The sequence below is a fragment of the Kogia breviceps genome, chromosome 15 (assembly GCF_026419965.1).
Source record: "Kogia breviceps isolate mKogBre1 chromosome 15, mKogBre1 haplotype 1, whole genome shotgun sequence".
In the NCBI taxonomy this organism is placed as follows: domain Eukaryota; kingdom Metazoa; phylum Chordata; class Mammalia; order Artiodactyla; family Physeteridae; genus Kogia; species Kogia breviceps.
This window is the reverse complement of record NC_081324.1, coordinates 22,384,778-22,412,598: the sequence shown is the minus strand read 5'-3', so window position 1 is coordinate 22,412,598 and position 27,821 is coordinate 22,384,778. Positions and strand designations below refer to the sequence as shown.

The window sequence follows — 27,821 nt, the reverse complement described above, 5'->3', positions numbered from 1 at the left end:
TCTGCCATCTTGAAGGTTCTGCCAACATAAATGTATTTTGAAAAAATTTTTTCACTTGTGGGAAGTGAAGCTTTCCAAATCTGCTTTTGAAAACTGATCCCTGTTATACATTCAGTTCTATAATATGTTTCTCATCATCTTTATTTGCTTTCTTTTTCCCAGGTGAGAGAAACGATGTTGTCCAGGTTTAAAATAGTTGCCACTCCTTGTAGTCTGGCATGTCGTCATTTGCACATAAAAGAGAAAGGCAAGCCACTTATGTTGAACCCAAGAACAAACAAGGTTAGTAACATTAATACTAACACACATTTTCTCTCTTCCTGGTAAAGGTTTGATATATTTTAGACTGATAAAGTATGAAATTTTTGTATTCTGTAGCTTTATACTAAAACTATTCAGAAATGCATGAACTTTTCTCTTTTCTCCACATTGCAACAATTATGGCTGCTTTATACCTCCCAAATTTCACTGTCACAGCCTCTACCACCCAAGAAGGATTGAGTTTATTTCCTAGTTCTAGCTCAAAAACAGAACAATACAAAAACCCAAGAATAGCATATTGGCCAGAACTGTTGGCCAGAGGCAGTATATTTAGATTTATCCTGTTTAGTCATATTGTCATTTTTATAAATGTTTGGTAATTTCCTAATCCCTGGTGGATTATTCTAACTGCGCCTGGAGGGAAAGAAATAGAAGGGGCCTTTTATTTCCCCCTGTAGTATGCTTACCTGCACACTGAAGAGTCTAGTTAAGGGATTTTTATCAGTATTGACTTATGTGTAGAAATGGCATGTGTCTAAAGGAAAATAGCTCAAGATCAGCCGAAGTGTAACCAAAAGTAGGGTCCAGCTGCTCACTGCTCAAAAGCCATTAAAGAGGCAAGATTGGTGGAAAGTTAAGTTTGCTTTATTTTGGATGCCAGCAACAAGGAGGGAGGGCAGATGCCCGTCCAAAGGCATACACGCCCCCGACAACCAGTGGGCAAGAGCTTTCATAGGTTGAGGGAGGCGCCTACATGCAGAAGCAGCACAGCCAGCCAGCTCTGACAGTCATCTTGACATTGGTCACTGATGGTCCGACCAGTGTCACCTTGATTGTTTTAGGTACAGTTAATCTTCAGTTCCAGGGTTGGTTTGTTCTCATTTCTTTGAGGCCAGTTCTTGCAATTGTGGCAGCTTATATCATGGCTACAGCCTGGTCATCACATAGTTAACTTCTTCCACCTGGTGAGGGTTTCAGTGTCTATAAGACAGCTCCCAGGATACAGCTCAGAATGTTATCTGTAGCCCTTAAGGAGGGGCTAAAGGGCCTTGACTATGCTTAATGACTAAACTATTATTATTTGGTCTCCTTTGACTGTTTTCCATTGTTTCTGCATTTCCTCACTTCTCTGATTAAACTTATTCTCTGGCTGAAGTCTTTCCACAGACAAAAGGTAGGCTGAGGACATGGGGGTGGGCAAGGACCATAGGGTCCTGCTCTGTTTCAGAGGCAGGTACCCTTCTATGTAAATTAGGAGGGCATTGCGGTTGCTTAGATGAGCAAAAGAGGTTTGGTGGAACAAGTGGCATTGGAAGACAAAAGAGTAGGAGAAGGGCAGGTGAGAGGAAGGTTGTTTATGCTGACTGTTAAAGAGCTAATCAAGACATCTATTTTATTTTTATTTTTTTTTCATTTTAAACATCTTTATTGGAGTATAACTGTTTTACAATAGTGTGTTAGTTTTTCCTTTACAACAAAGTGAATCAGTTATACATATACATATGTTCCCATATCTCTTCCCTCTTGCGTCACCTTCCATCCCACCCCTCTAGGTGGTCACAAAACACAGAGGTGATCTCCTTGTGCTATGCGGCAGCTTCCCACTAGCTATCTAATTTACATTTGGTAGTGTATATAAAGACATCTATTTTAAACTATGTTGTCTTCACTTACACCAGGCCAACAAATTTAAGAATTTTATCAACTATTAACATAAATACTTAATACATAAAATTATTTCTTTAATAGTAATTTTAATTTCTACTGTACATTATAAATAAAACACTTTTGAGTGTCTCTTAAATCTAAATAGGAGATACGCAGTGAAACCATGGGTAGCTACTCATTTATCTTTGGCAATAGGATAGGTAAAGCACTTTTAAATGAACTGCACAGTTCATTTAAAACTATATAAAAATACAGGGGTTTTAACCCCTTTATGTTTTCCAGCCTTAGTTAAAATCTTATAAGGAGCAACATGAGGCACAAAGGATTTAGTGATTTGAGTCTTCTCCCCCTTTTTTCATTGTAAAAGTTCATCAATTTTGTAAGTCTTTACAAAGAACCAACTTTTGGTTTAATCTTTTAATTTTTCCAATTGTTTTTTTCTATTTTATTTATTTATTTTCACTGTAATCTTTATTATTTCCTTCCTTCTTGCTTCAGGTTTAGTTTGTTCCTTTTTCCCCCTAGTTTCTTAAGATGGAAGGTTAGGCAATTGATTTGAGATCGTTCTGCTTTTTTAAGCTACATTTACAGCTACAAATTACCCTTAGCATTATTTCCACTGTATCCTGTAAGTTTTGGTATGTGTTTTTTTTTTTTTTTTTTTTTTTTTTTTTTTTTTTTTTTTTTTTTTGCGGTATGCGGGCCTCTCACTGCTGTGGCCTCTCCCGTTGCGGAGCACAGGCTCCGGACGCGCAGGCCTAGCGGCCATGGCTCACGGGCTTAGTTGCTCCGCAGCATGTGGGATCTTCCCGGACCAGGGCACGAACCCGTGTCCCCTGCATCGGCAGGCGGATTCTCAACCACTGCGCCACCAGGGAAGCCCTGTGTTTTTTTGTTGTTGTTTTTGTTTTTTGTTTTTGTTTTGTGGTACGCGGGGCCTCTCACTGTTGTGGCCTCTCCCGTTGCGGAGCACAGGCTCCGGACGTGCAGGCTCAGCGGCCATGGCTCACGGGCCCAGCCGCTCCACGGCATGTGGGATCTTCCCGGACCGGGGCATGAACCCGTGTTCCCTGCATCGGCAGGCGGACTCTCAACCACTGCGCCAGCAGGGAGGCCCAGTATGTGTGTTTTAATTCATCTGGAAGTATCTTCTAATTTCCCCGTGCTTTCTTCTGTGACCAATTGGTTTTTAGAAATGTGTTGTTTAAGATCAAAGTATGTGTGAATTCCCCAAATGTCCATTATTAATTTCTTTTATTTTTAATTTTTTAAAAATTTATTTAATTAATTTACATTTTTATGGCTGCATTGGGTCTTCGTCGCCATGCACGGGCTTTCTCTAGTTGCGGCAAGTGAGGGCTACTCTTTGTCATGGTGTGCAGGCTTCTCATGGCGGTGGCTTCTCTTGTTGTGGAGCACGGGCTCTAGGTGCATGGGCTTCAGTAGTTTTGGCATGTGGGCTCAGTAGTTGTGGCACACGGGCTTAGTTGCTCCGTGGCATGTGGGATCTTGCTGGACCAGGGCTTGAACCAGTGTCCTCTGCGTTGGATTCTTAACCACTGTGCCACCACGGAAGTCCCCCATTATTAATTTCTAATCTCATTGCATTGTGGTTGAAGATCATACTTTGGGTGACTTAAATCCTTTTAAATTTATTGAGACTTGTTTTATGGCCTGATGAATGGTCTGTCCCAGGGAATATTGCTTGTGTACTTGAAAAGAATGTGTATCATGCTTCTTTTGAGGGGAGTGTCTGCTAGGTCTAGTTGCTTTATGGTGTTGTTCAAGTCTTCTTTTTCCGTGTTGATTTTCTGTCTAGTTGTTTTCTCCATTATTGAAAATGAGATATTGACATTTTCAGCTTGTTGAATTGTCTTACTCCCTAATTCTGTCAGTTTTTGCTTCATGTATTTTCTAACAAAATATGTTTATAATTGTTGTATCTTCTTAATGGATTGATGCTTTCAGCAAAATGCCCTCCTCTAGTAACATGTTTGTTTCAAAGTCTATTTTGTCTGTTACTAACATAGCTACTCCAGCTCTCTTTTGGTTACTGTTGACATGGTGTATCTTTTTCCATTCTTTTACTTTCCACCTATTTGTATCTTTGAAACTTTCCACCTATTTGTATCTTTGAAACTTTCCACCTATTTGTATCTTTGAATCAAAGTGTGTCTGTTGTAGTCAACATATGATTGGATCATGTTTTTTTATCCATTCTACCAGTCCTTTTAATTATAGAGTTTAATCCATCTACATTAGTGTAATAACTAATAAGGTATGATTTATGTCTGCTATTTTGCTATTTGTTTTAAAATGTCTTATGTGCTTTTTGTTCCTCTTTCCTCCATTGTTCCCTTCATTTGTATTAAATTTTCTATGATGCCATTTAAATTCCCTTGTCTTTTCTTTTCCTGCCTATTTCTGAGTTATTTTCTTAGTGGTTTGCCCTGGGGATTGCAATTACCATCTTTAAAACAGTCTAGTTCAGTTTGATACCAATTTAATTTAAACAGTACACCAAAATTTTGCTCCTGTAGAGGTCCATCTCCTTTTGTGCTGCTTCATCATACAAATTACAAAGTACAAATTACGTTTTATACATGGCATAACCGTCAACACAGATTTATAATTACTGCTTTATATAATTGTTTTTTAAATTGGGTAGAAGAAAGAAAGACCTACAAACAAAAAGTACATTTATACTGTCTTATATTATGTAGTCATTTTATCCATGTTCTTTATATCTTTGTGTGGATTTGAGTTATTGTCTAATGTCTTTAATTTAGGCCTGAAGGACTCCCTTTAGTATTTCTTGTGAGATGGGTCTGTTAGCAATGAATTCTCTGTTTTTGTTTATCTGGAATGTCTTGATTTCTCCATTTTTCAAGGATGGATTTGTAGGATTTAGAAATTCTTGGTTGACGGGTTATTTTTCTTTCAGCATTGTCTATGGCCTCCATGGTTTCTGATAAGAAATCAGCTGTTACTCTTTTTGAGGATCCCCTACACATGATGAGTCACTTCTCTTTGCTTTCAGATTTCTCTTGTCTTTGGCTTTTGTCAGCTTGAATATGATGTGTTTAGGGGTAGAGTTCTTTGAGTTTTTCTTGATTGGAGCTATTGAGCTTCTTAGATGTGTGGATTAATGCTTCTCATCAAATTTGGGAGGTTTTTAGCCATTATTTTTTTCAAATATTCTTTAGCCTTTTCTCTCCTCACCTCTGGGCCTCCTGTTATGTATGTGTTGGTACTCTTGCTGATCTGTCAGGTCTGTTCACTTTTATTCCTTATTTTTCCTTTCTATTTCTCAGACTGGATTATCTCAGTTGACCCATCTTTAAATCTGATGGTTTTTTTCTTCCACTGCTCAAGTCTGCTTGTTGAGCCCCTTTAGTGAATTTTTTATTTCAGTTGTTGTAGTTTCAATTCCAGAATTTCTGTTTAGTTCCTTTTTTAGCATCTGTTTATCGATATTCTCTATTTAGTAGGATGTCATTCTCATACTTCTCTTTTAGTTCATTAGACAATGGTGTTTTTTTAGTTTTTTTGATATATTTAAAATAACTAATTTTCTTCTTTTTTTTTTAATTGAAGCATAGTTGATTTACAATGTTTCAGGTATACAGAAAAGTATATTCTTTTTCAGATTCTTTTCCATTATAGATTATTACAAGATATTGAATATAGTTCCCTGTGCTGTACAGTAGGTCCTTGTTGTTTATCTATTTTATATATAGTAGTGTGTTAATCCCAAATTCCCAATTTATCCATCCCCTATAATAACTAATTTAAAGTCTTTGTCTAGTAAGTACAGTGTTCGGGCTTCCCCAGGGGCAATTTCAATTAACTGCCCTTTTTTCCTGTATATGAGTCAGATTTTATGTGTTTTGTTGCTGTTGTTGTTTGTTTGTTTGTTTTTTGCTTTCCTTATGATTTTTGGTTGAAAACTGGGCTTTTAAAATAATGTGGCTGCCCTGGAAACCAGATATTCATTCCTGCCAGTCGTTTCTGAACTAATTCTTTCTTCTTGTTATATATGCCTACTGAAGTCTCTGCTTTGTTAACTTAGTGATCAGCCAATGAAACAGAAACTTAAATACCTAGAACCATTAAATCTCCCATTCTTTGCCAGGGGGCTTTGTGTACCTGCTGGGGTGTGCCTTCAGGACTCAGCTAGGCAGTTTACAGCTAGCATCAGCCTTCACTTCCTGCTTACACAGAGCCTCAAGTTTAGCCAGAGGTGGGAGCTTAGGGCTTTCTCAAGTCTTTCCTGGACATGCGTACAGCTGTGCACATGACCTTCTAGCTTCTCAGGACTATGTCTCAGCATTTCAAAGATCGCCATGGACATCTCCTTTCTCAGCTTCTCCTTTTCAGCTTTTTGGTTAGCTGTTGCTTGCCCCAGCTGTTATCTACTGCCTTGGGGAGCTGCTATGTTAAATAATTGCCTCTGATTGTTTTCAACAGACTCCTCTGGCGGGAAGGGCTGTTCACACTGCCCGAGCTCCAAGTCACGTCAAATCAACTCAGCCTTGCAGATAGGGTCTTCCAGGTCAAATAATAACAGTTTCCTGGATATGGGGCTTTAGAAGAATCTCCAAACCCTCCTGCCTTCTCCAGTGACTGCCAGGCTCTGATTTTCACAGTGATTGTTTCACAGTGATTGTGTTTTCAAGGTTACTGTGGAGCTGGGGAGGGGAGAATAGGAACAAGGCAAGTTAAAATGCCATGAAGCTTGCGGTTCTTACTGAAATTCAGCAGTTTTTCTTGAATAAATGCTCTCCAATTGCTGAAAGCTTTGGTTAATTTCCAGAATTCTGATCATTTGGCCAGGGTTCTTGTTGCTTTTATGGAGGAAAAGATTTTTAGAAGTCCTTTCTCTGGCATTTTTACTGACATCACTTTGATTAAAAAAAAATTTAACCCAGGCTTCCCTGGTGGCGCAGTGGTTAAGAGTCCGCCTGCCGATGCAGGGGACACAGGTTCGTGCCCCGGTCCAGGAAGATCCCACATGCCGCGGAGCGGCTAGGCCTGTGAGCCATGGCCGCTGAGCCTGCATGTCCGGAGCCTGTGCTCTGCAACGGGAGAGGCCACAACAGTGAGAGGCCCGTGTACCGAAAAAAAAAAAAAAAATTTAACCCATAGCTGAATACCAGAAACTGAAAAATAATTTATTACATAGGTTAATTTTTCTTAAGTATCATTCTTTCTTCCCCCTCCCTCTGTTCAGCCTCACTCCTTTCTAGTCACGGTAGCCTCTTAATTTGGCTTGTGTTCTTTCAAACTGTATTCTGTTGATTTCATTTTTTTTTTTTTTTTTTTTTTTTTTTTTTGTTGATTTCATTTTTAATGCATGCATACATCTGTATATAATATGTACTTTATGGGGGTTTTCTAAACATAATAGTTAACAGTGAATTTGTTTTGATTTTCAACTTGACTTTTTTTCCTAACTGTGTATCTGGGAGATCTTTCTACTACACACTTAGAGATACATGTTTAAGTGTTTGTATGGAAATACCGTAGGTTGATAACTCTTCCATAATTGATGGACTTTTAGTTAGTTTGTAATAGGCAAGAGAACTGGAATCAATGCTACAACTAATTTCTTCATATATGCGTCTTTATTTATGAATATACCTCTAGGATAACTAATTAGAAGTAGAATTGCTTTATGTGCATTCAAGATATGAAAGCGACCTAAGTGTCCATCAAAAGATGAATGGATAAAGAAGTTATATGTACACACAATGGAATATCATTCAGCCATAAAGAAGAATGAAATTCTGCCATTTGCAACAATATGGATGGACCTGGAGTACTATGCTTAGTGAAATAAGTCAGACAAAGACAATACTGTGTGATGTCACTTATATGTGGAATCTTAAAAACAAAACAAGTGAATGGATATAACAAAACAGAAACAGATTCACAGATATAGAGAACAAACTAGTGGTTAGGAGGAGAGGAGAGGCAAAGGGAGAGGGGCAAGATAGGGGTAGAGGATTAAGAGGTACAAACTACTTTGTATAAAATAAATAAGCTACAAGGATATATTGTACGGCACAGGGAAATATAGTCATTATTTTATAATAATTTTAAATGGAGTTTAATCTATAAAAACATTGAAACACTATGTTGTACACCTGAAACTAATATTGTAAGTCAACTATACTTCAGTTAAAAAAATAATAAAGTGTGTGCATTAAAAAGAAAATCTAACAGTACTTTGAAATTGGCTTTCAAAAAGCCTAAACCAGTTTATATTCCAGCAATGGTACGTGAGAGTAATTCTTTTACCATACCCTCCCCCGTACTAGATATGATCAATCTTATAAATTTATGAAAGTCTGGGCAAAAATGATATCTTGTTGATCTTGTTAAGTTTATGTTTAAATTATGTTTGGTAGGACGCACCATTGCTACCCCTGTAAGTAATCATTTTTAATCCTTTTATTTTTTCCTTTTTAGGGGATGGCATTTACATTACAGGAACGACAAATGCTTGGTCTTCAAGGACTTCTACCTCCCAAAATAGAGACACAAGATATTCAAGCCTTACGGTTCCACAGAAATGTGAAAAAGTTGAATGGCCCTTTGGAAAAGTAAGAGTTGATTAGATGTTTAGTTTTTTTATTGGTGTTCTGATCAGAAAAATTGGGAGTATTTTGATTATTATGGCATGAGAAATATACAGTCTCATAATGAAACTTTTGTTTTAGTCAGTTGGTTTATAATGATTGTTTCCTTCACTTATTTTCACTATTGTAAAATTTAGCAGAAATCAGTATTTTATGGTTAAAATCACAGAGCATTTCAGGTTTGAATGGAATGTTAGAAGCAGAGGCTATCACCTAATTTGCACCCATTCTATTCAATAACTTTTATTGATCACCTACTTTGTGTGTGCCATTGCTAGCCACTGAGGATATAAAATGGGTGATAGATAGGGTGGCCATGTAATATATCATCCAATCTCAGACACTTTGGGGAGTAAAAAAGAAGTAACTGAAACTGTCCCGGGCAAATTAGAATGTATGACTACCACAGTAACTCACAGCCTGCCTTCTGTGAGCTCATCAATAGATAGCTATACTATGACTGTCATTGTATAGCACAGTGAGAAAAAGGGACCTGTAGAGTACATTCTGAAAACATGAAGAGGAGCACCGCTGGGGCTTGGGGAATCACTTCCTGGAGGAAGTGGTTGCCTGAGCTGAATTTGAAACAGTATGTTACAAGGAGCAGGCAAAATGAGAAAGGAGGGCAGGGTATTCTGGTAGAGGGATCAGTCTGACTGTAGAACTAAAAATATTTATTGGGTTTATGAAATATAGGGGATTATTGAATATTGATGACTAGTGAGAGTGGTTTCTTTACATTATGGGGCATAGATATATAGTCTCGAACTCATGTTACCATGGAGGGAAGACAAAGTCAAGTAGTGGCGTGAGAGTTACAGAAGAGGGAGGAGAGTGTTAATGGGACCTGAAGACAGGAAAATCTAAAGTGTATATATGTGTGGTGGGGGGCAGGGAATGACAGAAAAGGACCCCAGAGAGTGTGCCAGCTGGGCTGCATTTGGAGAGCCTGAGTAGAGGACCGTGCCTGGGCAGAGGGTGTTCCAGGCAAAGGGTGTGTCATCGTATGCTGCAACTCCAGGGTCAGGGTTGTGCATTTAGGAAGTGAAGTAATTCAGTATGAAGATGAGGCTGGAAAGTAGTCATTGAGGTCTATTAACTAATTTAGGAGCTTAAGCCTATTAAACTGGCATTTGGAAGCCATTCAGGGAGAATAGAAATGATCAGAGGTATGTTTTTAAGAGAAGAATAGGATTGGAGCAGGGGAACAAATTAGTGAGAATGGAGACTACAACATTGTAAAACATCTGTACTCCAATTTAAAAAAAAACGAACTTTACTATCTTTATTTTTAATTTTTTTCAACAACACCTCTGTGCTCTTTTAATCTTTGGATATTCTCTAGTTTTTAGCTTAATGGTTTGTTTACTAAACAAATAAACATAGAAGCTTTAATCCTAAAATAAAAAAATAAAATAAAATAAAGGCTGTTGCTTTGATGCCTGTAGTGTTAATAAGGTTTGAAAAAAAAAAGGTTCTTGAGGTAGCCCAGGTGAGAAGTGACGGTGGCTTGGGCTGGGTGGGGATGGAGGGAGGAAATAAATATTTGAAAGATATTTCACAGATAGTCTCTGTGGGACATATTGATTTATTAGGTTGGGGTGGGGGAGGGTGGGAAAGGAAGAAATCAAGAATGGACTCTGGATGGATTCCCATTAGATCAGATGATAACAGAGGAGAAACAAATGTGGGGGAAAGACAATGAGTCTGTTTTAGACATATTTAATTCAGTGTGATTACTGGTTTTTCAGGCCAACATCTCCCTGTTTTCTAAACTTTATTCTTTAAAAGCTGTTATTTGTATATTTATTGAATTGACCATTGCCTCCTTTTGTGCTACCTTTGTGCCCTGTATAGAACTTAAAATGCCTATAAGCCTCCTGGATTCTAAACTCCATGAGGGAAATTCCCTGGTGGTCCAGTGGTTAGGATTCCTCACTTCCACTGCACGGGGGCATGGGTTTGATCCCTGGTCAGGGAACTAAGATCCTGCATGCTATGTGCTGTGGATAGATGGATGGATGGATGGATGGATGGGTAAATAAATAAACAAACAAACAAACTCACTCCATGAGGACAGGGGCACTTCTTACATCCCTGGAGTTCAGAATAGTACCTGGCACATAGTATTTTGTAAATATTTGAATGAATGCCACTTTATTTTATTTCCTTATTTACGTGTCAGTCACCTTGAAGAGTAAGTCCTTCAGGGTGGGGCCTCATGGTAATTTTCTCATTTCCAGTGCCTGATACAGAGCCTGAGTCATGGTAAGAGCTCAATAAATGTTACCTGTTGCTTCTGTTGTTATTCTTTTCATCATCACCATCTACCATTTAAGCACATTTTTATTTTTGTTGATTTTTAGTCCTGGGTATTATGTAATGATAATGTAAGGTTTTGTTTTCCAGGGGGAGGGAGTCCTCAATTTTAGATGTTTAGATTTGACTTCAAATGCCAAAGTCTTTAGTCTAATGCTGGCTGATGTAGACATTATATGCTGTGCTTAATTTCAGATACATCTATATAATGGGAATACAAGAAAGAAATGAGAAGTTGTTTTACAGAATACTGCAAGATGATATCGAAAGTCTAATGCCAATTGTATATACACCAACAGTCGGTCTCGCCTGCTCCCAGTATGGACACATCTTTAGAAGACCTAGGTAAGGCTTATTTTTAAAAATATATTTGCAAATGACTATTGCGTAGAAAAAAACATCACTTCATAGCCCCTATTACATTTCTATTTTATGTGTTGCAGTCTTATCCAACCACATTTCCCACCTCACAAAAGCTTAATTTGGACCAAAAGGGATTAATAAAAATATAACATGTCATTTCTTTTATTTTGTGGAAATACCATCATTTATTCCTAACCTTCTTTAAGTATTTATGACTGTTAGAGGAAATGTGCATTTTTGTACCAAAAAAAAAAAAAAAACCCACAGTATTCTTAATTTTGGTGGCATATTCTGCAGAATAATCATAAAAGTTTTTGACAATCTGGCCAATTAAGAGATAGATTCTCATTTTTTTATCAGCTTTATTTCTATTGTTTGTCCTTTTTTATGAATTTACACAAATTTTACTTTCAGATAGTTCAAGCACCTCCAAATATTTTAAGTGGAAAGGGTACTGGAATGAGCATTGGCTCAAGTCTTTGCATAAGTTACTTTATTCCTCCAAATCTGTTTATCATAAGGTAGGAATACCAGTATCTTTCAAAGAGCTGCTGAGAAGGTCAGATGAGGAAACTGATGTGACAGTTTTTTGTAAACTTATAAGCATTGTATCAATGCTATTTTTACTTAATTTGAGTTTTCTTGTCTGTTCCTCTAACCTGTAATCATTTTCCACAATCCTTATGTATTTCTCATGTCCTGCTTACATATTGATACAAATGTAGAAATTCAAACACTGTGTGATAGCATTTATCTTCAGTCTCCTCTCATCTAGTCAAGTGGCTTTCAAACTTTAATGTGCGTATGAAACATCTGTGAGGCTTACTTAAAATGTTGATCCTTGCCAACTTTCCTCTCCTTCCTATTCCCAAGATTCTGATGAAAAAGAGAAAGGTCTGGAGGTCCGGATTGTAATGAACACCGTCGGTGATGGTGTTGCAGGTATTCCCCGGAAGACACTTTGAGAACACTGTCTGTTCTGTCTTATGTGCTGCCATCAATTAATGTGTCTAAGCACTTCTGTGGTATAACCCAGCTGTTCAGCTCTTTTATAGTTTCATTTTCACTTATAATAGTATTTCCCAATCCAGATTAAAGGACAAAGGAAAACAAAAAGGTATTGATGCTTGGGCCCCAACCACAGAGATTCTGATTCAGTTAGGCTAGAGTTGGGCCCAGGTGTTGCTGTTTCATAAGATCTCCTGGTGTGATTTTGATGTGCACCCAGAGTTGAGAACTCACATGAAACATAAAGAGCTTTTGGGTGAGGGCAGATACTGTGTATCATTTGTGCAGTGGCAGTGGTTTTTTGTTTGTTTTGTTTTTTACATAGAAGATGGTCAGTAGGTCTTGGTTGTTTAAGTCCAGGCTAGTTAAATCAGAATCTCTGGGGGTAGAACCCTGGCATTTTAAAAAGCTCATCAGATGATTCTACTATGAAGCTCTGGTTGAGAAACTGTTTAAACTGATTTAAGCTGGGATAGTAATGCCAAAGTTAAGATGTCGATGAGAAGAATGGATAAGCAACAAGGTCCTACTGTATAGCACAGGGCACTATATTCAATAGCCTGTGATAAATCATAAAGGAAAGAATGTGAAAGAGAATGTACATGTGTGTGTATAACTGAATCACTGTGCTGTACAGTAGAAATTAACACAACATTGTAAATCAACTATACTTCAATAAAATAAATTTTTTTAAAAAGATATCAGTGAGAACGTTAAGAATCAGTTTGAAGGTACTGGGAGCCCATTGGCCCTTGCCTTTACTTGGCCTGTTTTCTAGAACCTATATTTCTTTTTTCTGTCTCTCTTCCTGCCTTCCTCTCTTCCTTTTTTGAAATCTGGATTATCTCAATTTGATAACAATATACAGTGTTTAAAATAACTTTTCACTCTTTCCTAATGCTTCAAGGATGTATTTTTTACATGAAATTACTATAGTTTTCTTCTCTCCCTTCCTGCTCCTTCAGATTTCAAATTTTCAGTTTCAGTGACTTTTAACAATAGTTTACTTAGCCTTATCGTGCTTTCCTGCATTGGTGGGTTGTCTTCATATTGCTTTTTACTGGAGGTATATTGAGTTTATTTGAATTGGAGATGTGGATACATTCCTTCTTGGGTAAAAATGATCACATCATTTAATAATAATCTTTGTTGCAGCTACTATGTGAACAATGCAATTACAGTTTGAAGTGGTTGAAAATATTTGAAAATAAACCTGTGTGACTTAGGTAAATCCGCTTGGAAATGACAGTGTCTTGATGTTTTATTAAAATATCTAAATATTCCAATTATGAACAAAAACTTAGAAAAAAACAAAAACTGTTGTGAAATGCAAAAGTGTTTTTGTTCTGTTGCAGGGGATTATTTATTTCAATCTCAGACAGAGGTCATGTTAGATCAATTGTGGATAACTGGCCAGAAAATCATGTTAAGGTACTAATAGCACAACCTTCCTTTCACAATGTTTTTTCTTTCTATGTAAGTTACCTCTTACAAGGTAAAATTTTCAAGAACAGTTTTTTTTTTCATTGTTGCTCTGATTTATTTTGTACTTGCATACATGTAGATTTAGTGCTCTGAGGAAATCATGATAGTAATTATAAAATGGGTTACTGGTATAGAGTTTGCCCTGGGAAAGCAGCTGGACCTAGTAAGGAGAGCCTGTTCACTTCAGTACCACTGGTATCTCCTGCCTTCTCTATATTCCTTTACTTTTTCAGTTAATATTATTCTAGGTAAAGAAAATACATTAAAATGCCATAAAAAGTTTTATTCTGGTGGACAATGGGGAGGATTCATTATGTCTTTTTTCTTCTAAATCTAAGATAGATTTAGATCCTTAAGCAAATATAAAAAACTCTTAGCATTTCAAATTTAGCAAATATAAACAGCTGTCAATCTGGCTGTCTTTCATAAAACAAAAACTAATGACTAAGATCTTTTGGTAGGCGTTAGTGTTTATTACAGGCAGTAATCTTACTTGCCTTTATTGTGCGTCTTCCTCACCAAAATAGTCTTTGACGAATTATCATTTGTTCTAATAACCTAAAAATAATTTGGTCAGATAATTAAATTCATAGTATCCTCTTAAAAAGTTGTAGGTGTATTTTTTATTCTAGATTTTTTTCTCCATTGCTAAGGTTTTTCTTGTTTGGCTTCAGTTATTATTTGGAGTTACATGTTATTTCTAAACTCTTTTTTTCTCTTAGGGTTAATCTTTATCAGAAGTTCCCCTCTCCCCTTTTTAGTCATTGTGAACATATTCAAGTTGATCCTCTAGTCAGAAGCATTCTACTCCTAAACCAAAGACACAGGGAAATCAAATCTAGTAAATTCTCCTCTTTACATCTAGATTCTAGAAACCCTAGAATTTTAAGTATTCTTGGCTGGTTAACTTTGAAAGTTAGTTAAGAAACAATTTTATTTTTAAAAGTGAGAGTGAAAATATGTGAAGAGAATCTTTTTTTGAGGTTTTTTGTTTTAAAAGTAGCTTTTCTGAGATAAAATTTACATGCAATGCAATTCACTGGCTTAAAATGTAAATTCAGTAATTTGTAGTATATTCACGGAGTTGTGCAGCCATCGTCATTGAGAACATTTTCATCACAGCCCCCTCATCCCCACCCTGCCGGAACAGCCCTGTACCCATTAGTGTTACTCCCCCCTCAGCCCTAGACAACCACTGATGCACTTCTCTCTCTGTAGATTTACATGTTCATGTGAATGGAGTAATCTAATACGTGCTATTTTGTGATGAAGAGAATCTTTTTATGAATGTATTTCTTAAGTGCTCCATTTTGGACAACTTATAATTTATTTTACTTTCTTTTATTTGTAATTAAGGCTGTTGTGGTGACTGATGGAGAGAGAATTCTGGGTCTTGGAGATCTGGGTGTCTATGGAATGGCAATTCCAGTAGGAAAACTTTGTTTGTATACAGCTTGTGCTGGAATACGGCCTGATAGATGCCTGCCTGTGTGTATTGATGTAGGAACTGATAATCCAGTGAGTAAACTCATTTTCCCCCTTTGACCCTTCTCCCATATTAAAAAAAAAAAAACTGCTTTATTACATTCCTCTTTTTTAAAAAAAAATTTATTTATTTATGACTGCCTTGGGTCTTCGTTGCTGCGCGCAGGCTTTCTCTAGTTGCGGCAAGCAGGGGCTACTCTTCGTTGTGGTGCACGGGCTTCTCATTGCGGTGGCTTCTCTTGTTGTGGAGCACGGGCTCTAGGCACGTGGGCTTCAGTAGTTGTGGCACGCGGGCTCAGTAGTTGTGTCTCGCAGGCTCTAGAGCACAGGCTCAGTAGTTGTGGCACACGGGCTTAGTTGCTCCGTGGCATGTGGGATCTTCCCGGCCCAGGGCTTGAACCCGTGTCTCCTGCATTGGCAGGCGGATTCTTAACCACTGCACCACAAGGGAAGTGCTACATTCCTCTTTTGAAGAAATATAAGAAGAGAAAATTCTGTGATTAGATATTAGCCTTTGTCTTAAACACCTTTTAATATTTATGCAAATAATAGTAAATTAATACTATTAAGTTTTTTGAAGAAGGGCAATAAAGTTTTAAAAATTATTAACTTCTTTATTTTATAATTTTTGTTTTATAGAATATGTTTAAACTGGTTATATAACAGAATGCTTTTATTTTTACGTTTGTTCTGTTTTATAGGCACTCTTAAAAGATCCATTTTACATGGGTTTATATCAGAAAAGAGATCGATCACAACGTTATGATGATCTGATTGATGAGTTTATGAAGGCCATTACTGACAGGTACTTTTTAAAAGTTTGAGTATATGAAAGCATCTCTTAAAAAAAAAAAAAAAGGAGCCACAGTTTTGTTTTCCTTTATCTTTTGTGAAGATAGGTAGAAGGAGATTATATTTTGGAGAACTTAGGTCCTTTCCTGCCTGATTTGATGTGCTGATGTGTGGTCATACCCTCTGCGTTGCCTTCCTGAGTTATCTGACATCTTGAGCACACTGAAATCTTGAAGTCTGCACTCACTGCTCCTAACATACCCTCACTGTATAGTTCTTTCAGCCCTTGGCATTCAGGCTAACTCCACCATTCCAGTGAAACTCTTGTGCAGCTTTTGTGTTTTAAATTCGCTGACCATTTGGTCTTCTTCTCTCTCCTCCTCTTGGCAGCATCTGACCAGGTTTTCCACTCCTACATCCTTGAAATTGTTTTCTCTTGACCACTAGAAGACTTTCCTAACTTGGTCTTTCTCCCACCTTTTTTCTTTCATTTGTCATCTCCACTGGTTTTTCTTCCTCTCTTATTAAATGTGGGTGAATACATAGTTCTCTTCTCTTCTCATAGTCTTGTAAGCTATGACCTTTATGCACGTGACTCCCAAGTCCATGAATACCCATCTCATAGTCCCACCTCCCTCTGAGGCTTGCATTTCCAACAGTTACAATCCTCCATCTAGACATTAACATGCACCCTGTTGCCAGACCTTTGATCTTGGTCTAATCTTTGACTCTTTCTCCTCCTCCATCAACCCCGTATAGTCTCACTCAATCCTCACATCCAGTTGGTACTATCCCTTAAATGCCTCAGAAATATATCTCCTCTTTTCCATTGCCACAGCCTTTCTGCAGATCCTCATCTCTTTTGGCTTCTTTAAAACCTTCCTCCAACTTCTCTCCATTTCCTCTCCACCTTACCACCAGATTAGTCTTTTAAAAACATGCACTTCAGTTATATCATTCTTTTGTTTGAAATCTATCAGTGGTTTCCTGTTGCCATAGGGTAAAGTCCAAAGTCTTTATGATCTAGCCCTGCCCTACCTTGTAGATTACTGGTACATGGAAGATAGTAAAAAATTAACTCCCTTTCCGAATTAAAGTTGACATATCTAAAACTAAACTTTTTATCTTCCCCCAAATTGCTGTCTCCTCCCCTTCCCCTCACTTCCCTACCTTGGACAATCAGATAGTATCTCTTAGTCATCCAGGCTGCCTTGGCATTTTAACAGCTTTTCTCTCACTTCCCAGGTGGTCCTCATCGTCAGCTTCTTTTTGTTCATTCTGATGTCTCATAATTGTCCCTTTCACTTCCTGTGGCTTCTGCTTCAGATCTTCTTGTCCTCCTCTCATAATAGCTGCCTAGCCATTTTTCCTTCTTGCTCATCTCTCCCCAGGTTGATACATGCTGTGTATCACTGGCAGGTTTATCCTTCCTAAAGGGAGTCTCACATGAATTCTTCCCTTCTCTAGCCTTCAGTGATTCTAGATCAGATACGGAATAAAGTCCCCATTCCCTAATTTTGCATTCAACGTTCTCCGTTATCTGGCTCCAACCTACCTTAACCAACTTGTCCCTTATACTTTCATATAAACCCTGAAATATATAGCCAGACTGTTGAAAATTCAGGATTAGCAAAATACACCTTGTTTTTCTTTCTACCGCTTTACTTTTTGTTGTTCTTTCAGAACCCAAATAAAGTCCCACCTCCTTTTCAAGCCTTCCCTTACTCCACCCCACCAAGATGATTGATATCTTTTTCTGAATGCCAGTCAACTCATACAGCAATTATTCTTTAACCTCTTATTTAATATATACTTTCCTGTGTTGCTGTTTAATTGTGAATGTAATGAAAATTCACATATCAAATATATACTTTTTGAGACTCAGAGACAAAATCTCTTTCTTTTTAGGAATTTACTTGTGCTTACATGTGCTGGACACCCTCCTAGGCACTTGGAAATAGTTTATGCAGATTAATTTCCCATAGGTCCATCATAGTGCTACATTCATTTTAAGAACCCCATACATGTTTCTGAATGAGTAACAGATTTTTCTACATTTTGAGTTCTAGTCTTTCACAGACTCTGAAAATTGCCAGATGGCCTTAAACGAACTAACTTTGTACATTATTTTAAAATGTGATCATAAGGACTATTAGACAGGACAGCTGTTTAAAAGTGGTATCTTCAACATAACTATTATGGGCTTTGCTGTTTTTAGATATGGACAGAACACACTTATTCAGTTTGAAGACTTTGGAAATCATAATGCATTCAGGTTCTTGAGAAAATATCGAGAAAAATACTGTACCTTCAATGATGATATTCAAGGTAAAGCAAAAGAAAACCTTAGGTTTTTGATTCCTACTTAAAATTTTGTTTAATATGCCTACTTTTTACTTTACAATGTTTTACTTGTCTTACAGGGACGGCTGCAGTTGCTCTAGCCGGTCTGCTTGCAGCCCAAAAAGTCATTGGTAAACCGATCTCAGAACACAGAATCTTATTTCTTGGAGCAGGAGAGGTAAAGTTCCTGTAAGCTTTTAGGATTGAAAACCAACACTCTCCTTTAGAATTGGAAAATGGGGTATAATGAACTTGTAATTTTGTTGAGATAGAGGGTATAAACTCAAGATCAGTGTTGTGAATAGGTAATTCAAAATGTTTGGAAAGAATATCACAAAGAATCAAGCTTTGTGTGCTTTGTAAGGGAAAAATAGACCCAGTATTCCTCATAACATAATTCTCATAAATAAAGTAATTTAGTATTGCATCATACTCTAGTCCTTGTTTTTTAAAATTTATGTTTTGTTGCACAGGCTGCTCTTGGAATTGCAAATCTTATAGTTATGGCTATGGTGGAAAATGGCCTCTCAGAAGAAGAGGCACAAAAGAAAATTTGGATGGTTGACAAATTTGGTTTATTATTTAAGGTAAGGTATTTAAAATTTGAAGAAGCAAAAGAATGTTGTTATAGTGATATGTTTAGGTTTTTTTTTCATATTCAAATCATAATCTCTGTGTCGGCACCAGACTTATTCTTTCTTGCTTTATTCTCTGACTCTCGACCCATCTAAAACCTAGTGGTTTTTCATAGGAACTCAGAAGTTTCTAATTAAATCATTAGCAGGACATCTGATATTTGAGCAGAAATTCTTTAACCCTTTGGAGATCATAATCTCCTATAGCAATCTCATGGAAATCTAAGGACCTTTTCCCCAGAAAAAGGCACATATTCCTAAGGTCAAATGATGGATAATAAAGAGTTTTATCCCAGATCAACTTGGTATCCTTTGGACCTACCTGCCTTCCTATCATTGATTGCCATTTTTAGTAGCTTAAGAAATGCCTTATATCTTATACTGTGTAACACATTGAAATGTAGGTAAACTCATAGTTGAACTTATCCAGTACACACTGCTTTTGTATTTTTGCCATATATATTGATATAGAGGTTACTTGTCATCTACACCTTTGGGCAAGCTATGTCAGTGTACTTTGCTCCAGTTCTGAAATCTTTTCCTAATTAGTACCAGTATTCTATTAGTACAAAAAATGAAATGAAAAATTAAAGTATGTGAATGAAAAATCTTGAATGCTTAAATTATAAATAATTTTTAAGTATTTTAAAATGTACCAGACATTGTGATAAGACTTTACAGGTATTATCTCATTTACTCTTTTTAAAAAAAAACTCATTTGATCTTATCACAAAAATTCAGTGAAATTTTACAAAATGAGGGAAAGAGGTTTAAAAAGGTCAGCTCACTTTTCCAAGATCATCACCTTATAAGTGATGGAGGTAGGATTCACACCCAGGTAACCTGACTGTGAATCTTATGCTCTTAATCATTCAACTGTGCCACCTCCCAAAGCTGTAACTTCCATATTTGCTTGTATGTAAGATGCAAGGATTACAAGACATAGCACTTGGAAGGCTATTGGGGGGTGTATCTGTTTTTACTAGTACACAATTATGTTGGTGTTTCTTTTTGTGATGTTCATTTTCATAAATGTTTTGTGATTCTTTGTCATATTTGTTGTGAGTCAAGTTTAGAATGAATACAAGTGAGAAACCCTGTGCATCTGCAAGTTCAGGGTATATTTTTCTTTTAAGATGAGTTTTAGTCTTCGTATCTCTCCTGAGGACCCAAAACACTGCCCTCCTTTTTGAGACTTTGAGAATTTCCTGTTGAAGCCCTCATGGAAGAGCTGTGGTCTTCCTGGGAGCAGGCATGTGAAACCACTGTTCTGAGAACTTGGATCTGTTGAGGCTGTATTTCACTCATTTAATTACTTCCCAACCAAGTAATGACGGTGTGCTACTTTTCCCAGCCCCTGCTGGTCTTTACCTGGGGTTATTCTGGAGTTCTGATGGAAAAAGTCACCTTTGCATGGGAGGTCTTCTCTTTTAACAAAATAAGGATTTCTCAGCCTGGTTGGTTTTTGCATTCCACATGTTTTTGTCTGCTTTACATTGTTGAGAAATTCTTCATTGTTCTAGTGTGTCAGTGGTATATCTCCTGCCCTTGTGACATTACTAAGGAGTTAATTTTTATAGTTTTTGCCCTGGGATTTGGTGAGGAAACATGTTCTTTCATTCAGCTATCTTGAACCAAAATTCCCCTTTCCTCTTGTTTCTGAACTTTTGGTAGTGTAAGTCCATGATGTCTATCTGAAATTCTGAAATCCTAAAAACTCTGAAATCCCTGAGTTTTTCTTGAAATTCATTTGGTAATAAATCTGACAGACCTGAATTTACCTACTAACTTTGGTAGCAAGACCAAAGAGGGTATTTCTAATCTTCACCTGTTGTACTTGGTGTGACTGTTCATAAGTTCTGTTCAGTTGTGGAGTGCCCATTGCAAGGGTATTTGTGATATATTATCATAAGACAGTTCTATAATATGAAATTCTGAATTTTAAAACACAGCTAGCCCAGATAAGGGATTGTGGGCCTTTGTGCCCTACTGGATTTAGGAGGGCTTCACAGAGTAAATGAGTTTCTGAGAGGGATTAGTAAGTTTCTGGTTATAATGGAATTTGATTTGTGTTTTATATTTGGGTTTATGAGCAATATGAAGATAGAATTGGAAGATATGGGTTAAAAAGAAAGGTACATGAAAATGAAAAGATATTCTTATTGTAGAAACACTATGTGACTTATAATGATGTCTTTTCAATTAATCCTTAATAAGCCATTACTAAAAAACTGTATTTTATGTATTTTATCTAAAAATTCAGGGGCGGAAAGCTACAATAGACAGTCATCAGGAACCATTTGCTCACTTCGCCCCAGAGAGCGTACCTGATACTTTTGAAGATGCAGTAAATATACTTAAGCCTTCAGCTATAATTGGTAAGTAAAGTTGTTGTCAAGTCATTCTGTTACTTACCTGTGTAATGCCAGTCATAACTTCCATGCAGGTTTACTCAAAATGAAATGACAGATTTTACCTAGCTTTCAGCATATATAATGTTTTCCGTGATAGCTTTTTTAAAATTGAAGTATATCTGATGTGCAATGTCATATAAATGACAGGTGTAAATGTAGTGATTCACAATTTTTAAAGGTTATACTCTATTTATGGTTATTATAAAATATTGGCTAAGTTCCCTGTGTTGTATGTGGTAGCCTTTAGGTACAGTGTGTCAAGTTTTGTTAATGGATGTTGCTTGTACTTTTAACTTCTAGAAGCTGTGTGATTGATCATGCTTTGCTTTTAGAGTTGGTATGACTGGTGGGCTCAAAACCTGAAAAAGACCAAGGTTATTTGACAGACCAAGAAAATCGTATGCAGAGTCAAAGATTTTCATTGGCAACAAAGCTGTGAGCCTTTGGTATGTTTTAAGAGTCAGGCGTTGCATAGCTGACATCAGACTATGCAACATGGCATTAAGTTCAGAGCAGAAAATGTAAAAGTCTTTAAAAGAGGGACTATTTCATTTCCTATATAGCCATAAGATTTGAATCTATCATTTTTCTTGTAATTTTGCCAATTTCTTGGAGGAGCCCTGTGGAATGTTAAATAGTGAACTTACTGTTTTAAGTCTCAAACAGTCTTTATGGTTAGGAAAAGGATGTCTGTATTAGCTTCTTTACTGATTAGAACTCATAATTTTTTAAAGTGAGAAGTTATCTTAAAGATTGCAAGTGTATCTCTCTCAAAACTCAGTATGGAAACCTAAGAATCTGTCCATTGACTCAGTCCCTGGAGGGTCAAGGAAACAAAAAGAAAAAAATGTTTAATTCTTTTAGAACTCATGGATTCCTAAGACTATGTCCACATACCTCCACATGGGGAAGCACTGAGTAGAAGTTCCTTTTTTACATGAAAAAAACAAGCACAGAGATGTTAAGCAACTTGCCCAAGATTTGTGAATATTTCATATAGCCAGTAGTGACCAAGCAAGCACTAAAACTTTGGTCTCCAGATCAGTATTTTTCTCTAATACATATCGGTTTATAAAATGGAATTTAAAATTTCTTTGGCTATTGAATGTAAGTCTTATTGGATGAACTGTGTAAGCACTCAGCCGAGGCATTGCTTGGTCATCCCCAGATTCCCACCATGGGCTAAGTATTCTTGCTTCATGCTGTGCTCCTATGCACTGCAGGCTTAGCACCTGTTACAGGTTTTCTGATTGTCTGTTTACTCTGTTGTTTTTTCTCTCAACTGTAAGCTGCCTGCATTATGCTCATTTTTATATCCTAATGGCCTAATACAGTGTCTGAGACATTGTAGGGGCTTACTAACAGGTCATTAGACTGAACTCTATCAAGAAAGTGGATTGCTTTAGTCAAGAAGATCTTTGATCACTTCTGAACTCCTGTTATTTTATAATGAACAGCACAGAGTTTAACAGGTTAACATTTGAGGTGCAAGTTTTTTTTTTTTTTTTTTTTTTTTTTTTGCGGTATGCGGGCCTCTCACTGTTGTGGCCTCTCCCGTTGCGGAGCACAGGCTCCGGACGCGCAGGCTCAGCGGCCATGGCTCACGTGCTCAGCCGCTCCGCGGCACGTGGGATCTTCCCGGACCGGGGCACGAACCCGTGTCTCCTGCATCGGCAGGCGGATTCTCAACCACTGCGCCACCAGGGAAGCCCTGCAAGTTTTTAATTAAAACAATTTTTTAATTGTGGTAAAATACACATAACATAAAATTTGCCATAACCATTTGTAAGTGTACAGTGAGGTAGTGTTAAGTGCATTCACATTGCTGTGCAGCCAATCTCCAGAACTCTTTTTACCTTGTAAAACTGAAGCTCTGTGCACCTGAAACTATCACAACATTGTTAATCAGCTATACTCCAATATAAAATAAAAAGTTAAAGGGAATAAAAAAAGCTGAAGCTCTATGCCTGTTAGAACAGTGGTCCCCAACCTTTTTAGCACTAGGAACCGGTTTCATGGAAGATAATTTTTCTACAGACCAGGGAGGGGGGATGGTTTGGGGATGATTCAACCGTATTACATTTCTTGTGCACTTTATTTCTATTATATTACATTGTAATATATAATGAAATAATTATACAGCTCACCATGATGCTGACAGGAGGCAAAGCTCAGGCGGTAATGCGAGCAGTGGGGAACAGCTGTAAATGCAGATGAAGCTTCGCTCCGCTCACCTCCTGATGTGCGGCCCGGTTCCTAACAGGCCACAGACTGGTACCAGTCCGTGGCCCCGGGGTTGGGGACCTCTGTGTTAGACAACAACTACATGATGGAGGTAGTCTTATACTCTTTTTTTATTGCCCACAATTTACTATATCTGGGGTAGACAATAAATATTTAAGTGAAAATTTTTAACATTTTATTGTTTCTCTTTTCAGATTTAAGATTGGAATTATCTCAGCAATGCAAAATCTTATCTTTGTAATGGGATAAGCACAGGTCTTATCTTTACCTGTGCTTTTGTTGTGTTAAACCTATTATAGAAATGCTATTGATGAGAAGGCTATGTTTTACCTGTAATGAAGTTCCTTTTTTTCCCCCCCCTTATTTTATTACAGGAGTTGCTGGAGCTGGCCGACTTTTCACTCCTGGTGTAATCAAAGCCATGGCTGATATCAATGAAAGGCCTATAATATTTGCATTAAGTAATCCTACAGCACAAGCTGAGTGCACAGCTGAAGAAGCGTATACACTTACAGAGGTATTAATAATAGTATGAATTGGTTATGTCTATTATTTTCCCTCTATTAGCTCGTTAGTTATACATTCTTGAATAATTCTTTTTATGGTTGCTCTAGAGATTACAGCATGTATCCATGGATCATCAAATTCTGATGTAAATTATTGCATGTATCAATTCTGGAAAGCATTTACTTTATATATCCATTTTAACACCCTCAGGCCTTTTGTGCTATTGTTGTGCATTTTAATTCTCTCTATATTTTATATCTCCAAAGACATTCATTTTGTTTTAAACAAAAATTATTCATTTAGCTTTACCTACATTTTAATATTTTCTATTGCCATTGTGTCCTTCATGCACACCTGTGCTTCTATCTAGGATTATTTCTTCTACCAGAAGAACTTACTTTAAGTGTGGGTCTGATGAATTCTCTTGATAATTTATTTTGCCTTCATTTTGAAGCATATAGTTTCACTCTGCATAGAAGTCAGAGTTGGTAGATACTTTATTTCAGAACTTTGAATGTATCATTCTTTTGTTTTCTGACTTCTCTTTTCTTTTTGATAGACCATTTTATCTTCCATTTTAAGTAGTTTTTCTACTGTGGACTTAGGTGTGGTTTTCTTTGTATTTATTCCACCTGAGGACTGTAGAGCTCCTGAATCTGTGGCTTAATGTCTTTTTGGACACATTCTGTCTCTTCTCTTGTAGGACTCCAGTTATGTGAATGTCAAGACTTTTTCACCATATCTAATATGTCTCTTACACTATTTTCTATGTATACCATCCTGTTTGTTCTCTGTGTTTCAATCCTGTGATTTTCTTTGGACTTATCTTCCAGTTTGCATATTCTCTTTTCAGCTGTGCTAAATCTGTTGTTAGGTTCTTAATTTTATTGTATTTTTCACTTGTGGAATTTTATTTCATTCTTTCCATAATTCATTAATTTAGCATCACAGACTTAAAATCACGTATTATAGAAATAATCAATTTATAAATACTACTTTCTTACCCTTGCATGTCATGAAATAATTGTTTTTACCCTCTTCACATGTATCTTCACCATCATAGGGCCATTCTTTTGAGTCATTTGACAGCTCTCTGGAACAAATTTTTACTTTCATCTAACTTGTTTAAAATTTAGCTCTTTTGAATTCTTTGACACTGCCACTGGGTTATATCCCAGTTAAAAGTATATGCTTATATACCATTAGGACAGTTATTTTTCCCCTACTGTTCTGTAGAGATATATTTGTAATCTCCACAATGTAATCACTTTCTGTATTGTCCTTGCAAGTGATCTTTAAGTGACTCTAGGAAGTGATTTTTTTCTTTTAAGTTGATTACAATGTTGTGTTGGTTTCAGGTATATAGCAAAGTGATTCGGTTATATACTTTTTCATTTTTTTGTATTTGTTTCTATTATAGGTTATTACAAGATGTTAAATATAGTTCCCTGTGCTATACAGTAAATCTTTGTTGTTTAGGAAGTGATTTTTAAAGCCTTGTTTACAATGATATATAGGAGTAGTAATTGTTAGGTCATACCCTTGAGAAAAATTAATAAATCTTATAAATGTTTTTGTCTCTATTAAAAGTATTTTATTATGGAAAATTTCAAGCATATACAAAAGTAGAAAGAACAGTATAATTAACTCCCATGTACCAATACCCTGCTTCAAAAGTGATCAACTTATTGCCAATCTTGTTTTTTCTACATCCTACTCACCTTAGATTTTGAAGCCAGTCTCAGACATATCATTTTATTATAAATATTATAGTATATCTCTCAAAAGTTAAGAATTCTTTTGAAAATATAATCACAGTATTATCACACCTCACAATTTTAACAATACTTTTTAAATACTTATTTGATTCTTTTGTATAGCTTTCAGTTCTCTGCTAAAATTTTGTCTTGTCATTTAATTTCTTGAATATATGAATCATAATTAAGGTTAATGTCTGATAGTAACAAATATCTCACTCTCTGTGAGTCCATTTCTATTATCTGTCTTTCTTCTTGGTTATCCAGTTCCTGTCTTCTTGTAAACCTAGTTTTACTTCTGTCTTCCGCTTCCTTATTGAGTGCTAGGTAGTGTGGATGAAGAATCGTAGCAATAATTTGAGGCTCAGAATGAAGTTACCTTCCTCCATAGGAGCTTTGCCTTTCCTTTTGGAGGCTGTTAGTCTGGGGCAGCTCCATATAATTCAGCAGGATATAGTCCATGGGAGGCCTCCTCTGTTTCCACAGTTTACGTTTTCTCTTGGGTAAAAATCAAAAACCCTGGGGCATTTATCAGCACCCCTCACCCCTAGTGGTCTCTGAAGTATACTTTTTCTCTCTCTGTCATCATGAGACTCCTGATAACTTCAGTGCTCAGGCACTCAGCCACAGATTTTCCTTTTGAAATCACTCACCTGGAGGAAAGCTTCAAGTGCTGGGCCCGAATACCTTGCTTTCCTCTTTTTCTGGATCTTGACTGTCTCCACCTCTAAGCTCCCCCTATCTTGGTAGCACTCCCACTTCCTTAAAACATATGTTTAATAAATTTTATCCAGTTTTTCTCATTGTTACCAGAGGGGGGAGAATTGGTGTGAAACAACCTAGAAGACTATAGCCAAAGTAGAACTCTCAGAACTTTTTTTTTTTTTTTTTTTTTGCAGTACGTGGGCCTCTCATAGTTGTGGCCTCTCCCGTTGCGGAGCACAGGCTCCGGACGCACAGGCTCAGCGGCCATAGCTCACGGGCCCAGCCGCTCCGCGGCATGTGGGATCTTCCCGGACCGGGGCACGAACCCGTGTCCCCTGCATCGGCAGGAGGACTGTCAACCACTGCGCCACCAGGGAAGCCCCAAAGTTTTTTTGTTTTTTTGTTTTTTTTCAGTATGTGGGCCTCTCACAGTTGTGGCCTCTTCCGTTGCAGAGCACAGGCTCCGGACGCGCAGGCTCAGCGGCCATAGCTCACGGACCCAGCCGCTCCGCGGCACATGGGATCTTCCCGGACCGGGGCATGAACCCGTGTCCCCTGCATCGGCAGGCGGACTCTCAACCACTGTGCCACCAGGGAAGCCCCAAAGTTTTGGTTTTTTTTTTCAATTTTGATGAAGTGCTATTTATCTGGGTTTTTTTCTTTTGTCACTTCTGCTACTAGTGTCATATCTAAGAAATCACTGCCTAATCCAAGGTCATGAAGATTTACTCCTATGTTTTCGTCTAAGAGTTTTTTGTTTTGTTTTGTTTTTTTGCGGTACACGGGCCTCTCACTGCTGCGGCCTCTCCCGTGTTGCGGAGCACAGGCTCTGGACGCGCAGGCTCAGCGGCCATGGCTCACGGGCCCAGCCGCTCCGCAGCATGTGGGATCTTCCCGGACCGGGGCACGAACCCGTGTCCCCTGCATCGGCAGCTGGACTCTCAACCACTGCGCCACCAGGGAAGCCCCCAGAACTTTCTGAACTTAATATTCATGCTCTTGATATATTTAGCATTGTTTTTTTCTCATTGTTAATAAATTTTATTTTGACACATATATTCTCTCAAAATTCCTTTTGATCCTATATTGCCACTTTGTGTTAGTCAAAATAAATTTGCTTGACTAGTGGCTTCCAACATTTATAATAATTACTGAAGCTTCTAATAATTACTGAAATCTTTTATTTTGAAC

At 37.3% G+C, this 27,821-nt stretch overlaps 1 protein-coding gene across 3 annotated transcripts in view; it reads left to right on the top strand.

The window, feature by feature from the left end:
- The window catches only part of ME2 (malic enzyme 2), a 58,581-nt gene that overhangs the window by 15,465 nt on the left and 15,295 nt on the right, over positions 1-27,821 (top strand). For 2 of the 3 annotated variants that reach the window (XM_059039798.2, XM_067016122.1), the window contains 11 exons: positions 163-282; positions 8,404-8,537; positions 11,088-11,237; positions 13,619-13,694; positions 15,105-15,266; positions 15,935-16,038; positions 18,244-18,353; positions 18,449-18,546; positions 18,842-18,955; positions 21,267-21,381; positions 24,036-24,178. In XM_059039798.2, coding sequence (XP_058895781.1) covers positions 175-282; positions 8,404-8,537; positions 11,088-11,237; positions 13,619-13,694; positions 15,105-15,266; positions 15,935-16,038; positions 18,244-18,353; positions 18,449-18,546; positions 18,842-18,955; positions 21,267-21,381; positions 24,036-24,178 — 1,314 coding nt within the window. In that variant the 5' untranslated portion in view covers positions 163-174. The remainder of the gene's footprint in view (positions 1-162; positions 283-8,403; positions 8,538-11,087; positions 11,238-13,618; positions 13,695-15,104; positions 15,267-15,934; positions 16,039-18,243; positions 18,354-18,448; positions 18,547-18,841; positions 18,956-21,266; positions 21,382-24,035; positions 24,179-27,821) is intronic. The other variant, XM_067016123.1, reaches the window with a different exon arrangement.